Consider the following 20,677-nt stretch of genomic DNA (forward strand, 5'->3'; position numbering starts at 1 on the left):
CGATTTTTCATCGTCGTATTCTCCTGTGTGAAGTTATCTTCTAATATCATAAGGTAATGTACCTCTAATGTCTTCAAATTCAAATCATTAGGGATTTCATATGTTATCTCGGTGTCAAGTTTCCACCCGTCGAAATCGAACTCTGCAATGTTGTGTGATTAAATTAGACAGAGTGTATAGCAGTTAAGTTATAAATCTTCTTATCTACTTCTCCCATTTGTTCCCTTGGTAAATAAGCTTCGGTAAATTCTGATGAGCAAGATAACATTGATCATATTGGAAAACATTCGACTATCCGTGTTGTGCGCACGCGTGTGTGTGTGGCCTTTCATGTACACCTGCCAATGAATTGCAAAGCCTCATGGTCATTTAGTATGAACTGCTAGGGTACAGGTTAAACCAATTACGAGTACATTCAGCATTGTAGAAATAACAAAAATCTACATTGTTTACAATCTAAAATCTTAACAATTAAACGTGAAATCTAGCTTCTGATCAAAGATAAAATTAACACCTAAAAATTATCAGCTAAAAAATTATTATCATCATGAAAGAAAGAGTCACACGACTTCATTATTATTATTATTATTATTATTAGCGGCCATTAATCTCGGCAGTGAAGTTCCTTAACTTTCAATACGAGGGTCATTTCAAATTTTATGCGCATTCTAGTTCTTTTATTAAACCGAACATTTATTTATTAGTGGCAAGGATAAATATTTATCCATTTTGCTACTGTCCAACGTATAAGTGGGTCTCGTATTCTTGTCAGCAAACTTTCTTTTGCTTTGATATATTTGATAAGTCGGGTCACTTCAGTCGAAATCTCGTCGATGGTGGTGAAGAGTTCTCACGGAGTGGTTCTTTCCACTTAAGGAACAGATCGAAGTCTGGAGAACTCATGCCAGGACTGCATGGAGGGATGAACATTTTAACTTAATCTAGCTTGCAACTGATATATAAAGGTGAAAACTAGTACATCATCCAATTGGCCACGCACCCATGGTGTGTATAAGCTGTGAAATGTCGCCAACAAGAATTTTGTTACATTAACAAAAAATAAAGTCGATTCTTATACAAGTTACATAACGATGCAATTAAGTCTTCATATTCATGGCGTCTCCCTAACATGCCATATTTAATTCTAGTTAATTTTAAACTATTATGTTAATGATTACTCTTTCTTTTTAGACCAACCTGTTCGATTTGAAGGATGTGAATTCAACAATCAAACACTTAACATCGGAGAACATTTCTTTGACGGATGCGAATCGCGATGTATTTGTGATGGTCAGGGTCACATCACATGCCAACCAAGATGTCCTTCCAACGCCATTGTTGGAGACAGCTGTAGGCAAGTTCAAGATCCAAATGATTCTTGCTGTATGATAACGCTTTGTGAGCCACCAGGAGATCCAGAAACAGTGGAGAATTTGGAAGGTAAAATTCGTTTGATGTGAAAACATTCAGCACATTCTCTCTCTCTCTCTCTCTCTCTTACATGAGAATTTAGTTCTAAATGTGGTCATTTTTTGCAGGACTCAAGATAAAACTGGAATCCGCTTTGGCCCAAAATGCAACCTCAGTCAGGATTCGTATGACTTTACAGATGAGAGATGATGAAGTGAGGGCAGACATGGGACACGCCATCATTCAAGTGTGGTACGCCCCATTTAATAATGGCAGCAATGTTGCTTGGACCAAACAGAAATTCCTATTAAATGAGCTACGCAATGTCTATCCAAATATGTTCGAGGTAACTGTGCACGGTCTATTACCTAACACACAGTATTTCATTAAAGTGATGAAGCCGACTCATGGAAAGGATGGAGAGACTACACCAGTGTTCAGCAACACAGTTAGCGTTAAAACATTCCAGTCAGGTAGAAATCATTAGTTTTCTTATCTTAGAATATTTTGAAGCTGATATTTTTGCATATCGAAACCAGTTTATTTACAGTGAAAAAAAGAAAGCTAACAATAGTTTTATTAATATTTTAGGATTAAAATTTTAGTGTTTTAATGGTCTGAGAAAATTAGAGATAATGTTTGTAATTCATAGTGTCTCACTGAAGAACAATACTGAATTTCTACTTCTTCTTCTTCCTTTTCCCCCGTCTTATAGGGTCTAAAAAATAAAATGTGACAGAGGTTGTAATCAGCTATCAAGAATTCTGAGAATTTAAAAAGCCATTTAGATAGAACCAAGCCTTGTCACGCTGTTGTTTCAGATCAAGGCTAACTCAAGACAAACGCGCATTTATGCAAGTCTTCAAACTTCAACTAACGGCATTTAATTGGGAACTCTCCAGAATTTACTTGCGAATTCTAAAAAACATGTTTACATTATTAGGGTTGCTTCTTCAAATTTGTATACACTACTTCTTCGCAGATGCAGTAACTTTTTTTTTTTCATTTCAAAAGTAGACTGTCAGATTCGAAATCCTCTTCAGCTCTACATCACGTGATTTCTATACCATCAATACGAAGTTCGTAATATTACATAGGATACTCAATATTGGGGTAGGATGAAGGAGTAAAGAGCTAGTGGCTGAAATAATTGCAGAGACCTCTAAGAAACTGTAAATAGGAGCTTAGTAAACGGTTAATTAACGTGAACAGGAAACTAGTACCTACGCGACTGTCATAAGGATAGCATTTTGAGAATCCAAGGAAGTGAGCTATTAGCTATTTCGGCAGGGTATGGTAACATTCAGAACAATGAACCAGACAGTTTTTATGAATTGCATGCAACGTAAAATTTAGAAGAAAAAAAATTCTCTTGTTCAGTGTCTGATAGTTTTATTAGTACTTTCAATATACCAGCTATGATATATTTAAAAGCACAACAAACATAATAAAATAAGGAGTCCCACAAGGGTCGGTACTAGGACCCATCCTATTCATACTATATGTTAATGATCTACGTGAATGCAACCTTTTTGGCAAAATGATATCCTTTTCTGTCGATACGGCTTTAGTATACACCGAAACAACCCTTGAAAATCTAAAATCTAAAAAATCGGATTAATAGATATATTAAAACTAAGTATATGGTTTAGCAACAACGGATTTAACATTAATACCGACAAAACGAGATATATGTACTTTACATTAACAGACAAATTAGATCACAGTATAACTATAAAATGGTATGAAAGGAAATGTAGTGATACTCTAAATTGTAAATGTAGCTTAATCAAAAAAACAAAAACCGTCAAGTATTTGGGCCTCCATATCGATAGCAATTTGAAGTGGAACTCCCACACCACTTTCTTAACAAATAAGTTTAGCTTCATAATTAACAGAATATATTATGTTAAAAAATTTGTAAATGCAGCATTCTTAAGATGTTTATACTATTCCTGGGTAAATTCTTCACTGCAATATAGCATTACCTGTTGGGGAGGAGACTATTATAACAATCTCTTCCATTAATAAGAATAGAAAACAGAATAATTGGAGCCATAACTACTACCGACTTTGCACATTCAACTAATAATCTGTATATCGTTCATAATATTCTACCATTTCAGAAACTATATCTCGATGGTTGTCTGTTATATGTAAAAAGAAACACTGAAGTTTCTTGGTATAGAATGTAGACTATAGATTGCGCTGCGGTCGAAACACGCTGGAAGTACTTAAGGCTAACAGAGAAATTTTCCATAAATCTTTCGAGTACATTGCGACGAGCAGCTATAATAAACTTCCGAATGAAATTAAATCTATAACCTCAGAATATGTATTCAGAAAAAGATTGAGAAACTACCTTATGGGATTAAAGAATGTTGACAATAATTTTAAACGTATAGTATAAGAGATCATTATAACTCATATATCATAACGTATTGATTTACAAATTGGTTCATTCAATTAGGAATTAAAATATCAACATGTACATTATTATAACTGGTAAGGTAGCCCTCTTAGATGCGGTCCCCGGACTCTCAGTGTCTGTTTTAAGCTAATTAGTTTTCTAGTAACCAGTATGGCTACGGCCCTAGGTTACACATATTTGCATTAACTAACTTACATTACTCTAAACCAATTACTTATCATAACTTTGAAACCATTCGAAATATATTATATTCTACTTGCATATATGAGAAAACTTTTTATTTACCATAATAAGTGTTAGTACAAACAGAATATGATAGTAATACTTGAATTTTATTTTGTAACATTGTACTGTGCATTGAATTGTATTGTGAAATATTGTCATAATTATACAAGTTGAATGGTATAATATGTATAATTTCTATACGTGATGTGAATAATAATAATAATAAACAAACAAACAAAAAACTTCACGGTTATTATTATTATAGTACTTATGGGAAAATGAGAAAAGTTATTCTATTACAATATCCATTGTGTCCTTTATTATTTTTATTATCCATCCTTGTGAAATAAGGATGGAAAATAGACCACAAAACTTATAGGAATATAAACTTTGGCATCGGAATTGCTCTGACTTGCGCTACCTAAAAGACATGAAAATTCTGCATAAAAAGGCCGTATATTCTCCTTTTATTAGTGCTTTTAGGTTTCACTGGTCTGACAGCTGTTTGCAACTGCTAGTTCTCATCAGAGATCAGGCATTAAGAGGGCAAAATGAAATTAGGATGGATTTGTAATATTCTCTATTTCCATTAATCATATTTGCATTTACATTGTTACAGGGTTGCTCAAACACGGAACTGTATTTCAAATGGCTTGCCAAATCTCTGTTACAAACAACCCATTTTTCTTTTTAGGTTGCGTAATTTTAATTTCTCCGATTTTTCCCCTCGCCTTTACAATTAGTTTAAGGTGGTTTCTTCAAATGTTCATTATAGCGTTTTCTGTAATTACAAAAATTAGGAAAATTTCATAACTTAGTGAATGAGACAGTTTCAATTGATGGATTGGATTCCATCTGTTGTTGACTCAAAAGCTGTCATCAACTGGTATTTGTTTCAAGTATAAACATCACAGTTTTTCTTTTTCTCTTTTTTGCAGCTGTCAAGGCTTCATTCAAAGGTTGTTTTCATCACAACATGACGTACGATGTTGGCGAAGTGTTTTATGATGGATGCGATTATAAGTGCATATGCCACGAATTTGGATTGCTGGAGTGTCGAGAAAGGTGTGATGTTTACGTCGATACTGTAGGACTGGAGCACTGTCAATGGGGGCCCGCACCAGATGATTCATGTTGCTTCGTACCACACTGCGAGGAAGACGAGGTTGCAAAAGAAGAACCAGGTAAGTGCACGTAAAATATGTGATATTGTTATTAAAAAGATAGATTAATATTTGAAGGGATGTTTGTAGAGAATGCATAAACCAATGTGTACAAAAACATAGGAGAGATCGCAATACTCGATGTTTAAAATGCATTAAAAAGTAAATTAAAAACTTAGTTGATTTATCACAGTTTGAGTATCCATTCCCCCTCCTGTTTTTACTGCATTGCATACCCTATTTTTTCTTTAAATCATAAATCACATTTATTTTTCACATAATAACATTTCAAAAGTTATGAAATTATGTTGTAATTGAGCCTCCGTAGCTCAGTGGATTTCGACGAAGCCCTTTGATTGGAAAGACGTCGGTTCCAATCCTCAAAACTTTTCGTCTCTCAAAACAAGCAAACTGGTCCCGTGAACACCCATATCAGACCTAAAAATACTTACCCTTAGAGTGATTTAGGGGACTCAGCCGGTCTAAGGGTGGAATATACTGGCCTCCCAGCCTTAATTGCTTTGGTCGAACCACCCATTAACAAAATTTCGTGGCTGAGGTTGTGATAAACATTATAAAACACGACCAAATATTCTTCAGACATAACAGAACTTGATAATGTCTGCCGTGCGACTAAAAAAATAAATAGCTATAAAGAGTTTGATAGATAAATAGTTCAAAATCTTGTGGTTGCCATGGATGCACTAAATACCTTTCTCGACATATGGATATTCCCTATATACTTAAGTTATATGCATTTGTTATTTATGTTATATTAAATTAATATTCCATTAATTTTACCACAGCTGTGTTGTAATGTGGGCTCTGAGAGTAGCGGATCATGGCGTACATGCTGAGTTAAACTAGAAAGTATGATGTCTTACTCTTCGTTTGTAGGGAAGGTCAGAGGGAGGAGAGATAACGCGCTCGTGACTTTGGTATTTTAATAAACATTTCAGAGAACTGATACAGAAAAATCACAAAAATCCGCTTGTAAAACGGCTCGAAAGAGGAACTGCCTTAAGGCCAGAGCTGTTATTAATGGATTTCCATCTTTTGTGTGGTGGATTTTATTAAGTATTCAAAGAACAACGTTCGTTGTAAGAAGGGTCAAGGAGAGGTTACTGTTGGCTCCCGACTAGAGGCGACTTGTTGCTATTTTCACTGCTTATTTTCTTAGAGAGATGCTTTGTTATCTTAGGTACTTTGTATGAAGTGACGACATGGAGTCTCTTGTTCGTCCGTATGGACAAAGATTAATTACGTGTTGTCAGGTGTGCCACCTTCGTGTTTGCATATAAATTGCTCACACAATTTTCCCGCCAAAAGGTCCAATTTTGGACTTGGCGAACAAATTGTGAGCTTAGAGAAAAGCGGAAAAAAAAAAGAAAGAAAAAGGGAGTGCATTACAAGAATCGGACTTTTTTTTTTTTTTTTTTTTAATCTATGAGGATAACCTTTAGGGAGATTTTATCAGGTTTGATACACACTGTAACTTATTTTTTCTTTCATTTAATCACTACAAAGTTTTAAATTTTTTTGTTGACATTTCCTTTAAATATGTCTTAAATGCCAAGCGAATATGATGAATTATGATTCATCATAATAATTTCAGACAATTCCAGTTGTACCTGTTCTGTTAATCAATTGATAACACTTTGTCGGACCCTTTCCCATCTAGAAGAAAGCCAGCAACTTTTTTGCTATAAGAAGGAACTTCATCGTGATGAACACGTGAATATTGATGTATTATATGATTTAAATTCTTAGCTTGCCTTAGTTGGAATTGTTCAAGTCATGAGGTCAGTGTATTATGTCTGTTCATTGCGTGTGTTAGAGCCTCCATAGCTCAGCTAGTATCGACGATGCCCTTGTTGCAAAAACTTGCATTTGAATCAGTTGTAGGATGCGAAGAACTTCTTTATAAGGTTTTTTTTTTTCATCTGATTCAAAATTAGCAGGTCTCATAAGGACGTAGTAGGAATACTAATTAGACTAAGCAGATAGGATTGCTACGCTATCGTAGCATTCATTAGATTTCTAAAAGAAACTGCTAGGCCACGGCAGACTACTGAGAATCTAATACGTTAAGAGGAAGAATGATGAGATAACAATGCGTGTGTTCTGCGGCTGGTTTGCTTTGTAGAATAAAAAAAAACCCATCAAAGTTTAGAGGAGGAAAAAATCCATCCTTTCCTGTTTGACATCGACTAACTTACTTTCATTAAAAATGCAAAAATCCTTATAAAGTTCCTCGCTTTCTAAAGGGATTCGAACCCAAGTGTTTCCAACTGAAGGATAAATGTTGCATCGCCTTCGTGGCCGGTACGGAGGCGGTGTTTAAATTATTAGCGTCTGTAAAATTTATTCAAGCTATATTTACATTTTATTTTCTATAATGTTTTTCGATGATTATCCACTATGTCAGGTGATATTCTTGAGCAATCATCCGAGCGAGTAGCATCTCTGCTTTCCATCTTAGGAAGCAGGTTCGAAACCCACTAAGGAAGTTATTAGGTGATGATAGTAATTTCATTGCTTAGGGTGAGACCACTTCTATTTATTGGAGTCTGGAAGTGACTTAAGGGGGAAAAAAACACCATATTTGGTATCAAGTTCCTGGATTATACTCTAAGTTTGTAATCTGTGTAGCAAAAAAGACGATAAATTTCACAAAACATGCAATTCTATTCTTAATTATAAAATCATATAGCATGTTTCAGCATATTATTGGGTTACATGTTTATACTGAAGTTGTGAGTCCAATTTAATGATCAATGAGTAAAGGGATAATAAGACAATTCGAAAGGAATTGCTATGGTAACAAGACTTCAATATCATCATCATCATCAACAACAACAACAAAAGATAAATAATCATAAAAACACAATTTTACTACAAAATAAGAGCGCCTAAGAATTTGTGCAATGCAGGATTAATAAAGAATATAAAACCAGTTTTATGGAATGAGAAAAATAGAACTAAAAGGATATAACCGAGGAGGTAAGTTATTGTGTAGATATAGGCATCCCAGAAAATAAACAAATTATTTAACATGAATAGCGAAATGGGGTAAGTTCTTCTATATGATGTCCCGGTATAGAATATTAAGAACACTAAGAACCCTGTTTTAGTCATGATTGTAGTAAATCATTAAGTATCGCTAGTATTGGAAATTAATTTCACCATGTCGTATATTTTATGTGAATCTTCATATAAATGGATTGTTTTTGCATTGCGGCCAAACAACTGAGGCCATGAGTACAGTGTACGCATAGCTTTAGTTTTGACAAGTTTGCCTGTTTTGCAGGATCAAAAACACTTCCACCTCCTATCCTAGACGGGATTCGAGCCCAGGTTTTTACCAACTAAAGGGCATCGTCGTTGCCACTGAACTACGAGGGCTTCTATTTTCATATCAGTCTACAATCACGGATCAATATCACATAAACTGTGATTTGCTAAAAAAAACCTAAAATCAAATCTTGAGAAATTAGGCCTCTGTCTTATTTATTTTCACAAATAACACTTATTTATCTAGCAAATTAATTCAAAGTGCCGTTTTCGGTTAACTTTAATTACCCGACTTCTACTCTTTTACTTCAAAGAGGTAAAATTAGATTAAGGAGATTAAATTACGTATTGTAATTCACATAGAGAACTATGGTGTTTAATTGCTATTTCGAACGAAAACGCATTCAATTACAAAATCTTTCATTTGGTATAGCTATTTCTGGCAGTAAAATTTTGGAAGTATTCTTCACAAGGTATTGTGAAAAGTTGCACCTGCTGACCTTACTTTTTACGCTTAAAGTGACAAGCGATTCCTTGATTCCAAAACTCTCCTCTAAACAGTACTAGTAGATTCGAGATAATGAATGTTGCTAACATTAACAACTACTACACGCCCGTCTTACTCAAACTAGAAGTTCATTCCTTAAGGGCTTATTTCTAAATGAAATTTGACTGAATGAAATGTAGAGTTTGAAGCAAACATAAATTTTGAAGTTGTAGCTCATATTTTGCTCATTATTTCTAAAAATTACAAATATTTCTTTAATTTCACAGAAATGCCCAAGTTTCCTGTAGAAGAGGCCATTTGTGTTTTAAATCATGGCGAGGTTCGACATTTAGGAGATAAATGGGAGCTAGGGGATGGCTGCAAAAGTCATATGTGTACTTGTTTAATGCATCCCAATGGAACTACTTTTGTTGACTGCAATGGAAGATGTCCCGAACTGCCAGAAAACGTACATCATCCAACTCCTCAGTGTCCACAACCTCTGTTAATCACTCCAAACAATCCTTGCCTCTGTCCTTATATCGTTTGCAGTAATTCTGTTCACCGTAAGTAACAGGGATTATCCTTATATTCTTTGATTCTTTGTCTAATGATTTTTTCATGTATCAATACTAATGAATAATTTCTCTATTACTTTTAGCTCTTGCTCTCCCCATGGCCACTTGTGAATATAACGGTCAGTATTATCGTGTTGGAGAAGAGTTCTACGATGGCTGTCGTGCTGTGTGTCACTGTGGCCAAAATCTAATGGTAGACTGCGCTAATGTGGAGTGTCCGCAGGATTTCCCACCACACATGAGCGAATGTTTGGAGTGGGAAATAGACCCACTTTTTGTACCAACTCCACCCAATTGCTGTCCTCCAACCAAATGCAAACACGGTAAGAATATTCTGAAATTCCCTTTGAGCTAACTGATTTCATTGCTTATTGGTATTATTTGCCAATGTCTTAATCTCTCTTTTTTTCTTTCTCTTTTTGTTTGTTAGATGGCTCCTGCTTATTTAATGGCAAGAAATATAGCAACTTTCAAGCAATCCCAGAAAACTGTAGTAAACGATGCGTGTGTGTTCATGGAAACATAACATGCGAGAACAAATGTCCTCCTCTAGAAGATCATCCTCCATCTTCTCTTCCTTGTCCTCCTCAAATGGCAGAACAGGGACACTTACCAGGAGATGATTGCTGTCTTCATTGGATGTGCAAAGAACCCGAAAAACCAGGTATTTCAACTATTTTATCTAACAGATATTTGCCAAATGCATTTAGATATCACAAATTTAACTCTCAAGTTGATTGTTCTGTGTTTGCAAATAAAAATTGGAGGCTGTTTGAAATCAAGGTCGAAGCAACTGAGACCACGAGGTCGGTGAGTTGTGTGTCACCTGCATGTGTTCTTCTGGCCAATTTGTCCTAGCGAAAACCAGAGTTTCCCAAAGGAAAACCTTGCTACGTCCGCATGAGACAAGTAAAACGCTAGCAGCACTGTGTTTACCACAGTGTCATAATTGCTACGCGCGCGCAAGCATATGCATGTCATCAGGCCCGCCGCGAGGCAGGGGCGAAATGGGCGAAGGCCGCAGGCGGAAAACTTGGAGTTTATGTTACAATTATACTGGAGGCAGAAAAAATTTTAAAAAAAATATTAAATTTATAAAGATAATTATATTTTATTCTAATTATATAAGCTCCAAATAATTATTTTTATATTGATAATCGCTGGGACCAGTACCGCGACAGGGTGTAGTATAGAGGCAGCCTGCCTCATGGCTCTGCTTAACACTCGGACGCTCGCATCTGATCTGACAGATACATGCTAACTGTTCACATGAATATTCTTTAACCTATCTATTGTATAGGTTGAAGGTCATGAGTAGCTGCGCGTGAGTATATTACGAGTGCTATTTTGCACTTTTGTTGCTTTCAGTTTGGTTTAATATGTGTTATGAAAAGATTTGTGATATTTGACCCTGTGGAGGTCCCGACAGATACTTGCTAATTGACAGAGATATTTTATTGTATAGGTTGAAGGTCATGACTACCTGCGCGTGCGTATGTTACGAGTGACATTCCGCACTTTTTTTTTTTTTTTGCTATCAGTTTGGTTGAACACGCTTTTTTTTTTTTTTTGTAAAGGTTTATGATATTTGATAGTAAATTGTATCTGAGAGAGACCGCGAGCTCCGATGTCGGTATAGCTCATAAATATAAATATAAATGGTCAGATTATTCATATGCTGAACAACAATGTGAAAATACGGCGCAGAATATTTATTAGAAATTTCGTAATGCAGTTAGTGCCAGAACAAATAAAAAGGCGTTCACAAATCTCTACAGGTGTGAATAGGGCTTCACACCTGAAACTTCATCAATTTCAGACACAATTTGAAGGAAATTCTAATGACGACATAGATACGGCTCCCTCGACAAACAGAAAAAGAAAAAGATGTTTTATGTGCTATGCATCCAAAACGAGTCGCTTATCAAAATATTTTTGCAAGCATTGTAAAAAGTATTATGCTTTCAGTATAGCAATATTGTTTGCGATGACTGTTATGACAGTTTTGTAAATCAAACTATTGAAGATTCTGATTAATTAATGTTAAATGCATTTGTTTAGTTTTATTTTCTTTCATTATCGATGTTTGCGTTACTTTGTAACAAACATTTTTATTCTTTATATTTCTTTGTTTCAATAATTTCTAGATTGTAACTGAAAATAAATAAATCATCATGTATTACTGAAATAGAGAACCAAAGGGCTTATTTATCATACATGTCCTTTAGAACAGCGTTTCCCAAACTGTGGGCCGCAAGTTTTATTGAGGGATCCGTGAAATAATGAAAACAAATTTTTAATGTTTTAAGACTAAGAAGTTCTTTTTTTTTTAATCTTAAAAGAAACGCATTTCATTTTTATTATTTCTTTTATGTTATTTTTTTATATTTTAATGGAAAAAATCACACATTGGTGTTCGTTCACAAATTTTGCTTCCTGCGTATTTCGGCGCTTAATGAATATTAGTAAATATATGCTTATTCGTATAAGTTTCATTTCAAAGGTATTGATAAGAAGCACAAAAAAAGCTTACAAACGCAAAATCTTGAATATGAACTGTATTGAATATAAATATAATAAATATAATAATATATGTCTGTATTACGATTTTTTTTATGGGGGGGCCGTGAAATATTTTAATTTTTCCAAGGGGGGGGGGGACTTTACATCCATAAGTTTGGGAAGCACTGCTCTAGAAGATGTGCTTTACATTTATTGAAAATACTAAGGTCTGGGGTCTTTTTATTACGAGTTGCCCATAAGGCACTACTTATGCTTGCATCCGCCGAAACGTTTAGTTTCTATATATTCGGCACGAAACTCTTGTAGTTTCTATATTCGGCTATGAAATAATGTTGGATTCAATATTCACTTAATTTGTACCATCATGCATTATATTTGCAGGTGTTTTTTCTTTATGTTTTTTTGCATTTTAGCACATACTAGTGATGACTGTATCTCTTAGATATACCGCGTCGTAGGCTGCAAAATTACCGCTGCGAGCTCCTGAGTGTTAATAAGGGCACTCGTTCAGTCGTATTACGGCAACAATATTTTACAAAAATACAGCATTTAGTTTACTAAATAAATAAAAAGGCGCCATTTCTCATTGACAGTTAAATATGTGATTATTATATTTTATTAATAAAAAAATTACAGTCATACATACTAAAACTAAACATTTTAGAACCCACTTATTAGATACTGAAGGAAACAACCCATAAAGTATAATACGATGTGCATCTCATAAACGTTTATAGTCTATATATATATATATATATATATAAAATTATATTATGCATGAATTCTCCTCGCTCCCTGCAGTAAACAATATGCCCTCCACAACAGCAAATATATTGCAGAAACAGGATTTCACTCCTCTCATTGATGATAAATTATTTATATTAAGTAAAAATGTATAGTATCCTGTATACATTTTGTTCTATTAAAAATAAATCTTTCTTTTTTCATTTAAATGTACATCTAAATTCAAATAAAACAGACATTTACAAGGAAGTATATTTTTATTTATTATTATTATTATTTTGATAAGGTACTTGGTAATAATGGAAATTAAAGAAGGGGGTATCTGAAGTTTCAGAAACACTGATCTATCTAAATATTTAGTCTGAAACATAGGTGTATATTACGCTGTTCGTTTTCTTAAATTCTGCTTCAAATTTGGATAGACGAAACAACGTGATATGCACTTACATTTTTTTCAGCGTCATTTCAATTTTGAATGTGAAACATACTGAGTGTATTGTGTAGTCTGTGTTTAAGTGACTTTGGAGACAAGTTTTGACTTTGTTTTTATTTGTGTACTTATTTTTGATTTTTGATAGACATTTTTTTGATAGACATAAAATTTTAAAGACAATAGTTTATAAATTATAAACATATTAACCAGAGGAGCATTTTGCTAAAATGCCAAAATCGCTCGTGGCAGCATACTTTACGTCTTACATTGCCCTAGATAATTATAGTTTACCTTTAGTTATCAAATTTTCAAATTATTGTATAAATTAATTATTTATAGTAAAAATCCGTAGAAGGCAACTGTTTTAAATCGATTTTTTTAAAAATAAGATTTAAATACAAAACGAAATCATTAATATATTGAGTAATGAATTTTAAAAAAAAGTATCAAAAATAATGAATGCTAAGTATTTTTCAGTAATTGTTGATTGCACCACTGATATTCCGAGGGAGGAGCAAATGTCCTTAATTGTAAGATATGTCTCTATAAAAGAAAAAAAATGAAGAAACCCAAGATATTATACAAATAGAGAAAAGATTTCTTTAAATGAATAATACAACAAGAAGTAGTATGGCTGAAGTAATTTTAAAATTATTAGAAGAAAAAAAAACTTAAATATTTAAAATATCCGTGGTCAGGGATATGACGACGGGTCAAATATGAGTGGGAAGAATGCAAGGGTACAAGCACTTTTAAGGAACAAAAATCCTAGAGCATTTTTTGTTCCGTGTTGTACGCATTCCTTGAACTTGGTATTGAGCGATGCAGCAAGCTGCAATGTAGATACGGTTTTATTTTTTGATATTATTCAGTCAATCTATAATTTCTTTTCTTCATCGAATCATCGATGGGAAGTTCTAAACCACGTCCAACATTTTACTTTAAAACCTTTATGCACGATGTGATGGGAAAGTCGCGTTGAAGCTGTAAAAGCAATACGAAATCAAGTAAAAGAAATACACGAAGCTTTAATTTTCATCACAGAAGATGGCAGCTTAATTGGGCAACAAGGCATTAAAACAAAATTGGAAGCTAGTTCGTTAGCAAAAAAAAAAAATAATAACTCTTTTTTAAGTTTATATTTGGCACATTTGTTTGGTATGACATTCTAAGTGAAGTCAATGCATCTAGCAAACAATTGCAAAAAATATCTCTTGCAATATTATGGAAGCCTTGAAATCATTAGATGTCAAGAAAAAATTCTTCGTGTCATACAGAAGCGAAATAATTTTTTGAAAGGTAAGCACCAAGCCCATAACTTTGCTCTAAATATTGGGTCAAATGCTGATTTCCCAACTATCGACAGCACACGAACTCGACATGTAAAAACTCAATTTGATTATGTATGTCCTGACGAATCAGTTACTAATTTTGAGCGACATTTCAAATTAATTTTTTTAATGTAATTCTTGATTCAGCAGTAACATCAATTACCGAGAGAGATTTAAACAGCTAAATAATTATGAATCAATTTTTGGGTTTCTCTTTAACATTGGTAACTTAAAATTTGATAATGATACAGTAAAAAAAGCTTGTTTCGACTTAAAAATAGATGAATTAAAAATATTATCTCGGAAGATATCAAATAATTATTCTCCCAAAGAAGTATTAAATCATATTTGTGCAAATAACTGCATAAGTCTTTTTCCTAATGTGTACACATCACTACAAAGCAAGTGCAGAGCGCAGTTTTTCTAAATTAAGACTTATTAAAAATTATTTGAGGTCCGCAGTGTCCCAAGAGAGAGATTAGATGGCTTAGCCACTTTATCTATTGAAAGTGACAGCCAAGATATTAGATCTAAAAGAAGTAGTAGTCTTTTACCAAAATTAAGGTTAGAAAGGTTTCTTTTTTTTTTTGTTTAAATAATTAAAATTGTTAATTCTTAATTTAGATTTCTTCATGTTTGTTTTGTCATATTTAATGTGATTTATGTAATATTTATAAATTGTGTTAAAATTATGTACTCATTATATAATAATATTTCCAAAAATATTTTATTTATTTATTATTATTATTTATTTATTCACTATATATATTATATATATATATATAATTTTTATATATACATATACGATTTCGACCGAAGGGCGGAAAAAAAAATCTTGCCCACACTCAAAAATTTGCTCGAGCCAGCGCTGCATGTCATAGTGCAGTGTTTCTCAAACTTCAGATATCCGCGAACCCCGTCTTAAATTTTCATTATTACCAAGTACCCCTAATTAATTAATAAAAAAAGTAAATATTTAATTAAAAATAAATCAATGAATTAAAAATAAATTAATCAATTAAAATAAATTAATCAATTAATTAAAAAATTAATTAATTAATTAAAACGCATTAATTAATTAAATTAATAAATTAATTTAAAATATTAAAAAAATAAATATCTATTTTATTTGAACTTATATGTTCATGTAAGTTCATGTAAACAAAAATATGATTTATTTTTAATAGAACAAACTTTATAAAGATACTATAAAGTTTTACTTACTTGAAATAATTTATCATCAATGAAATTGCTTTCTGGTGAGATAAAATTTCAGCAAAATTTGGCTCTATAGTTGTTAATTTCAATCTCAGATGCGGTTCGACATCTATAATGCGATTCCTCTTCTTCATCTTAATATCTACAAGGGCCGAAAATCCAACTTCGCACAAATATGAACTTGGAAATAGAAAAATGAACCTTAGAGCTTTATCTATTAATTCAGGAAATTCATTCTGTATTTGTAGCCAAAATGATGATAACATATTCTCGGTGTATTTATTTTTTAGGAAACCATCAGAAGCTAGTTCTAAAAGTTGTTCTTTTTCTATTGACGATAGACTCTTTTTGGCATAAATTTGTTTTTACTGAAAGAGTATCTTATCCACTCAATAGTAATTTCCAATTCAGGGAAATACTTTTCTAGATTCATTTGTAAGCTTTTTAAATGCTGCATGACAGTAATTTTCACATTATCATCAATTTGTTCATTTGAATGTGCGAGCAATTCATGAAGCGATGGAAACGCGTCAAATTCTCCATTACCACTTTTGCCATAACTTCATTTTTGCCAAGATAAAGTGAACGCCACGTTCACTTTATCTTGGACATGAAATATAGAAATTTCCTTGCCTTGTAAAGATAAATTAAGACTATTTAATACAGTAAATATATCTCCCAGGTATGCTAATTGACTGAGCCATTTCCAATTATGTAAATGATTTTTCAATTCAAACTTTTCATCAAGAAAAACTTGTAGTTCATTCCGAAGTTCAAATAAACGAGTAAGGACTTTTCCACGAGAAAACCAACGAACATCGGTATGGAAAAGAAGTTGTGTATAGTTGCTTCCCATTTCTTTGCAAAGTTCAGAGAAAAATCTGGCGTTTAGAGGGCGGCCTTTAATATAATTTATGATTTTTACAGCTTCATCAAGAACTTTTCTTAGGTCTGTAGACATCATATATGTAGCCAAAGCCTCCCTGTGTATGCAGCAGTGTGTCGACTTTGCATTTGGTTTTTGGTGCAACAGCTTGAATCCTTGAAACAAGCCCTTTTTTAGATCTGACCATGGATTTCGCTCCGTCCGTGCTTATTCCAACACAACTTTTCCAATCAAGCTTGTTTTGATGCATAAAGGTATTTATACTGTTGAATATTTCTTCTCCTGTTGTATATTCTAGCAAGGGTTGGCAATATAAAAGGTCGTCATGAATTTTTTGATTTTTTTTCGTACCTAACGAACACTAGAAGATTTGCAAAATTTGTAATGTCGGTGGATTCATCTACCTGCAACGCATAATAACGACTCTTACGTATATCGGATAACAATGTTTGTTTTATATTTTCAGCCATTTCAGTGATTCTTCGATGAACGGTACTATTTGAAAGGCAAATCCGATCAAAAGATCTTTTTGCATTATCTCCGATCATAATTTCCGCTATTATTTTTGCTGCAGGCTTGACCAAAGTTTCACCAATTGTTTCCGCTGCACCACTTTTTGCTATTAGTAGCGACACACGATATGAAGCTTCTAAAGCCTTCATGTTTTCACCTCCTGACACGATCGACATCACTCTTTGAGATTCTTTAAAATTTTTTAGTTTATTTTGAAAAAAATTCGACAAGTTTGTCCTTGCATTCATTATGTTTTGATTCAAAATGGCGATTTAAATTACATGGTTTCATGCTTTCATTTTTTAAAGTTTCACCGCAAATTACACATAATGAAATAGGTTCCTCTTCGTTTCCCGTCCATGAAAATCCACATTTCAAGTAATTTATATCGTACTTACGAAGTTTTCTCATCTTCTTCCCAGTTGGTTCTTTAGAGATGTCAGACGACACACACACATCAATTTCACTTGATCCAGATAAAATATCAACATTTTCTTGTTGCTGACAGCTACTTGTATCTACTATGTTCCTCTCTTTTGCGCATTTTAAAAATCCAGTCTTTAACCAGTGATCTATACTTAAGAATTTGAAAGCTAAAAAAAATTACTGTATTTAACGAACAGTCCTTCAATAAATGGCTAGTGAAAGCAGAACTCGAAACAGACAGCAATAGTAGGCCAGTAGAGATAACGCAGCTATGAAGACGTTCATATGATTGGTGCGGTATTAACAAAAGATCGCGCTACTAATTGACAAAGGCAAGCCGACAGTTCAGTTGAAATGCTAATTCTCTTCAACCAAATTCCTTATATAATATCTGAAACACATTCACTATATATTTCTTAGTTTTAACACATTCACTCAAACAAAACCATATGTTGCCGATGCACCATATGATTTTGATTGTCTACTATACAGCATTTTATGTGGGCGGGGTCATGCGATTCATTAATTAGTGCCGGTTTTTATCCCAGTTGTCTCTAATTGCACTGTTTGTTGAGAAACATATTACACAGCCTGCAGATGTCTCTACCTTATTCAGTGATACAATAGGAACGTTTTACTATCCCAAACTTAAATTTTATTCCATGCGTTAATGATGCATGGCCGAAAATTGCCAAGGATCCCCTGAAGACCTTTCGCGGACCCCCGGGGGTCCACGTATTACACTTTGAGAAACACTGTCATAGTGAGATGCGAGCTATTAGCTTAATGCGGCACTGTCCTTCGCGCAGTTCCACTGTTCTTTATAAGCAGTTTGCACCAGTAGTAGAGTGTTCGTAGTGCTTATCGTGTTTACTCCGTCTCTTTAAATATTTGGACATTACAATTAAAGAATCAGGATAGGTTAAATGCACTTGCGATTATTTCGACGGAGAAAAAATTCTTCAACAGTCACACGAACACCAAGGAAAAAGTTAATTACCTTTTCGCTCGAAACAAAACAAGAAGAATGGATTTTATTTTTAAGTAATTTTGAATTATACCAAACTGTATAATTTTATCGATAATAAACAATATTTTGTTATGTTTAATTATTTAAAAATTTTTAGCATAATTTTGATATTTTATCCAAACACGTATACACTGTACTTACAGTGTATATGTATATTTCGAAAGTTGCGGCACCCCATGATTTCAAGCCACGCGCCACCACTGCTTAGGACTCGTGCAACTTACACGATTGCTTATTATCCCATAATAAGCACACCTGACAGTTTAGGGATGATTTTGAACAACCAATCCAGCTGCTTATAACAGTATCGAATCTTTCACGTTTTAAACAATATTTATTTTATAACTAATCAAGTAACATCTAGAACAAGATATTCTGGGATGCCGTTTTGCATACTGGGAAATTTATTGCTTATTTATATAAAATATAAATAAATAAAAGTGCTGGTTGTACTGTATTACTTTTTGCAAAACACAAGCAGAGTATTATAAAGATACTGACAATGCTTTTGATTACTGGGAAAGACAAAAATTAATTACAAATGGAATTTTTTTTTTCAATTTTTCTAAACAGTTTTGTTCACATTAGCATTCCCCCCCCTTGCATTTTTTAAACTAATTATCTCATTCATTTCTAGGCAAAGAACTACAGAATGTTAGCGTAGTCGCTCTCAATTCAACAACGATCCGGGTTCGATTCACTTTACCTTCTCTTATGGTAGGATTAAGAGGTCATGCCGAACTACACTTCACAACTGATCATTCTATTCCTCGTAGCGAATGGCATGTGCAGAAATTTGCAAGGCCGAAGAGACTCTTTGACACCGCCAATATTGAATACTACATGTCAGGTCTGAGACCTGACACCACTTACTTCTTCCAACTACTCATCATGGTCGAGGCATTAGGAGAAGGGCCAGAGAGTGAAGTCTACAAACTGCGTATGCCACCAGGTGTGTAGAATTTAGTACGTGTTTTGGATGCGTGGGCAAGTGTTCTGAAAATATTACTTAGGATAAGGAAACATAGAACAATGTTTATCGTAATTTACTGCTGATAATTTAAAAATATAAATTATCAAGTTATGTTATTAAATATATAAATTAAAATTATTTATTTAAACATACTAATATATTTAAGTATTACTTCTCATTTAAATGCTTACGATTTCCGAAACATTAAAATAATTTATTAAAAAAAAAACACAGATTAATGATCTAGTATTATCCTAACACCTTTTTATTGTCAAAAAAAAGATGGTAGCACTCTTTTAACCCTAATTTGATGAAAATCGCAATTAACCATTCTCTACCTTTCACCATTGCAGAAATTGACTGCATTTCAATAGCATGCTGGATAAGACGCAATGTTCCTAATATTAATTCTTATTTATTTGTAAATGATGCTCATGTGTGTTCTTATGGTCAAGGTTGCTGAGTGGCTGGACTAACAAACCAAGCTTTTATTCCAGCAAGTAGGCTTTTTTTTTTTCCTGAAAAAAAAAAAAAATCACAATTTGTCTATGACAAAATTCGATTGCAAATCTGTCATCATAGAAACTCCCATGAGGCTATTCGAGCTTTATTATCCATTACAGTTACGTTAATAAGTCAAACTAAGTTTCTGCAGAAACTATTGTGATAATATCAGTAGTATGCAACGTCAGCAAACTAATAGTTTACTATGAATGTTACTTTAGCACCCCTCATGCAAGGAGTGAATCTCAATCATCAGTCTCCAGATTATTCAGGATTATGTCTCTGGCCTAAAATGATCAAATAAACGAAGAATAAACTTTTTTATTCTCTTTAAAAGTAATTCTTCTCAGCCAAAGGTAAATAATGAATAAATAATATTTGCAAGCCGTACCTTACACTCAATTTTTAAATTTTTATTTTACTATTACTGGATACAAGAACTCCAACCCACTTTCCGTATCCTACAAAATGAACAAACCAAAATAGGATAAATTCCTCATTTAGGCGA

At 33.4% G+C, this 20,677-nt stretch overlaps 1 protein-coding gene across 1 annotated transcript in view; it reads left to right on the forward strand.

Annotated features, from left to right (window-relative positions):
* Positions 1-20,677, forward strand: part of LOC150102385 (uncharacterized) — a 112,184-nt gene that overhangs the window by 86,890 nt on the left and 4,617 nt on the right. Inside the window, exons 10-16 of the mRNA XM_090399569.1 lie at positions 1,192-1,440; positions 1,539-1,883; positions 5,005-5,250; positions 9,298-9,561; positions 9,672-9,911; positions 10,019-10,252; positions 19,330-19,648. Coding sequence (XP_090255695.1) covers positions 1,192-1,440; positions 1,539-1,883; positions 5,005-5,250; positions 9,298-9,561; positions 9,672-9,911; positions 10,019-10,252; positions 19,330-19,648 — 1,897 coding nt within the window. The remainder of the gene's footprint in view (positions 1-1,191; positions 1,441-1,538; positions 1,884-5,004; positions 5,251-9,297; positions 9,562-9,671; positions 9,912-10,018; positions 10,253-19,329; positions 19,649-20,677) is intronic.

Source organism: Typopeltis vanoorti, chromosome 10 (assembly GCF_054136105.1).
Source record: "Typopeltis vanoorti isolate ZY-2024b chromosome 10, IOZ_Tvanoo_1.0, whole genome shotgun sequence".
In the NCBI taxonomy this organism is placed as follows: domain Eukaryota; kingdom Metazoa; phylum Arthropoda; class Arachnida; order Uropygi; family Thelyphonidae; genus Typopeltis; species Typopeltis vanoorti.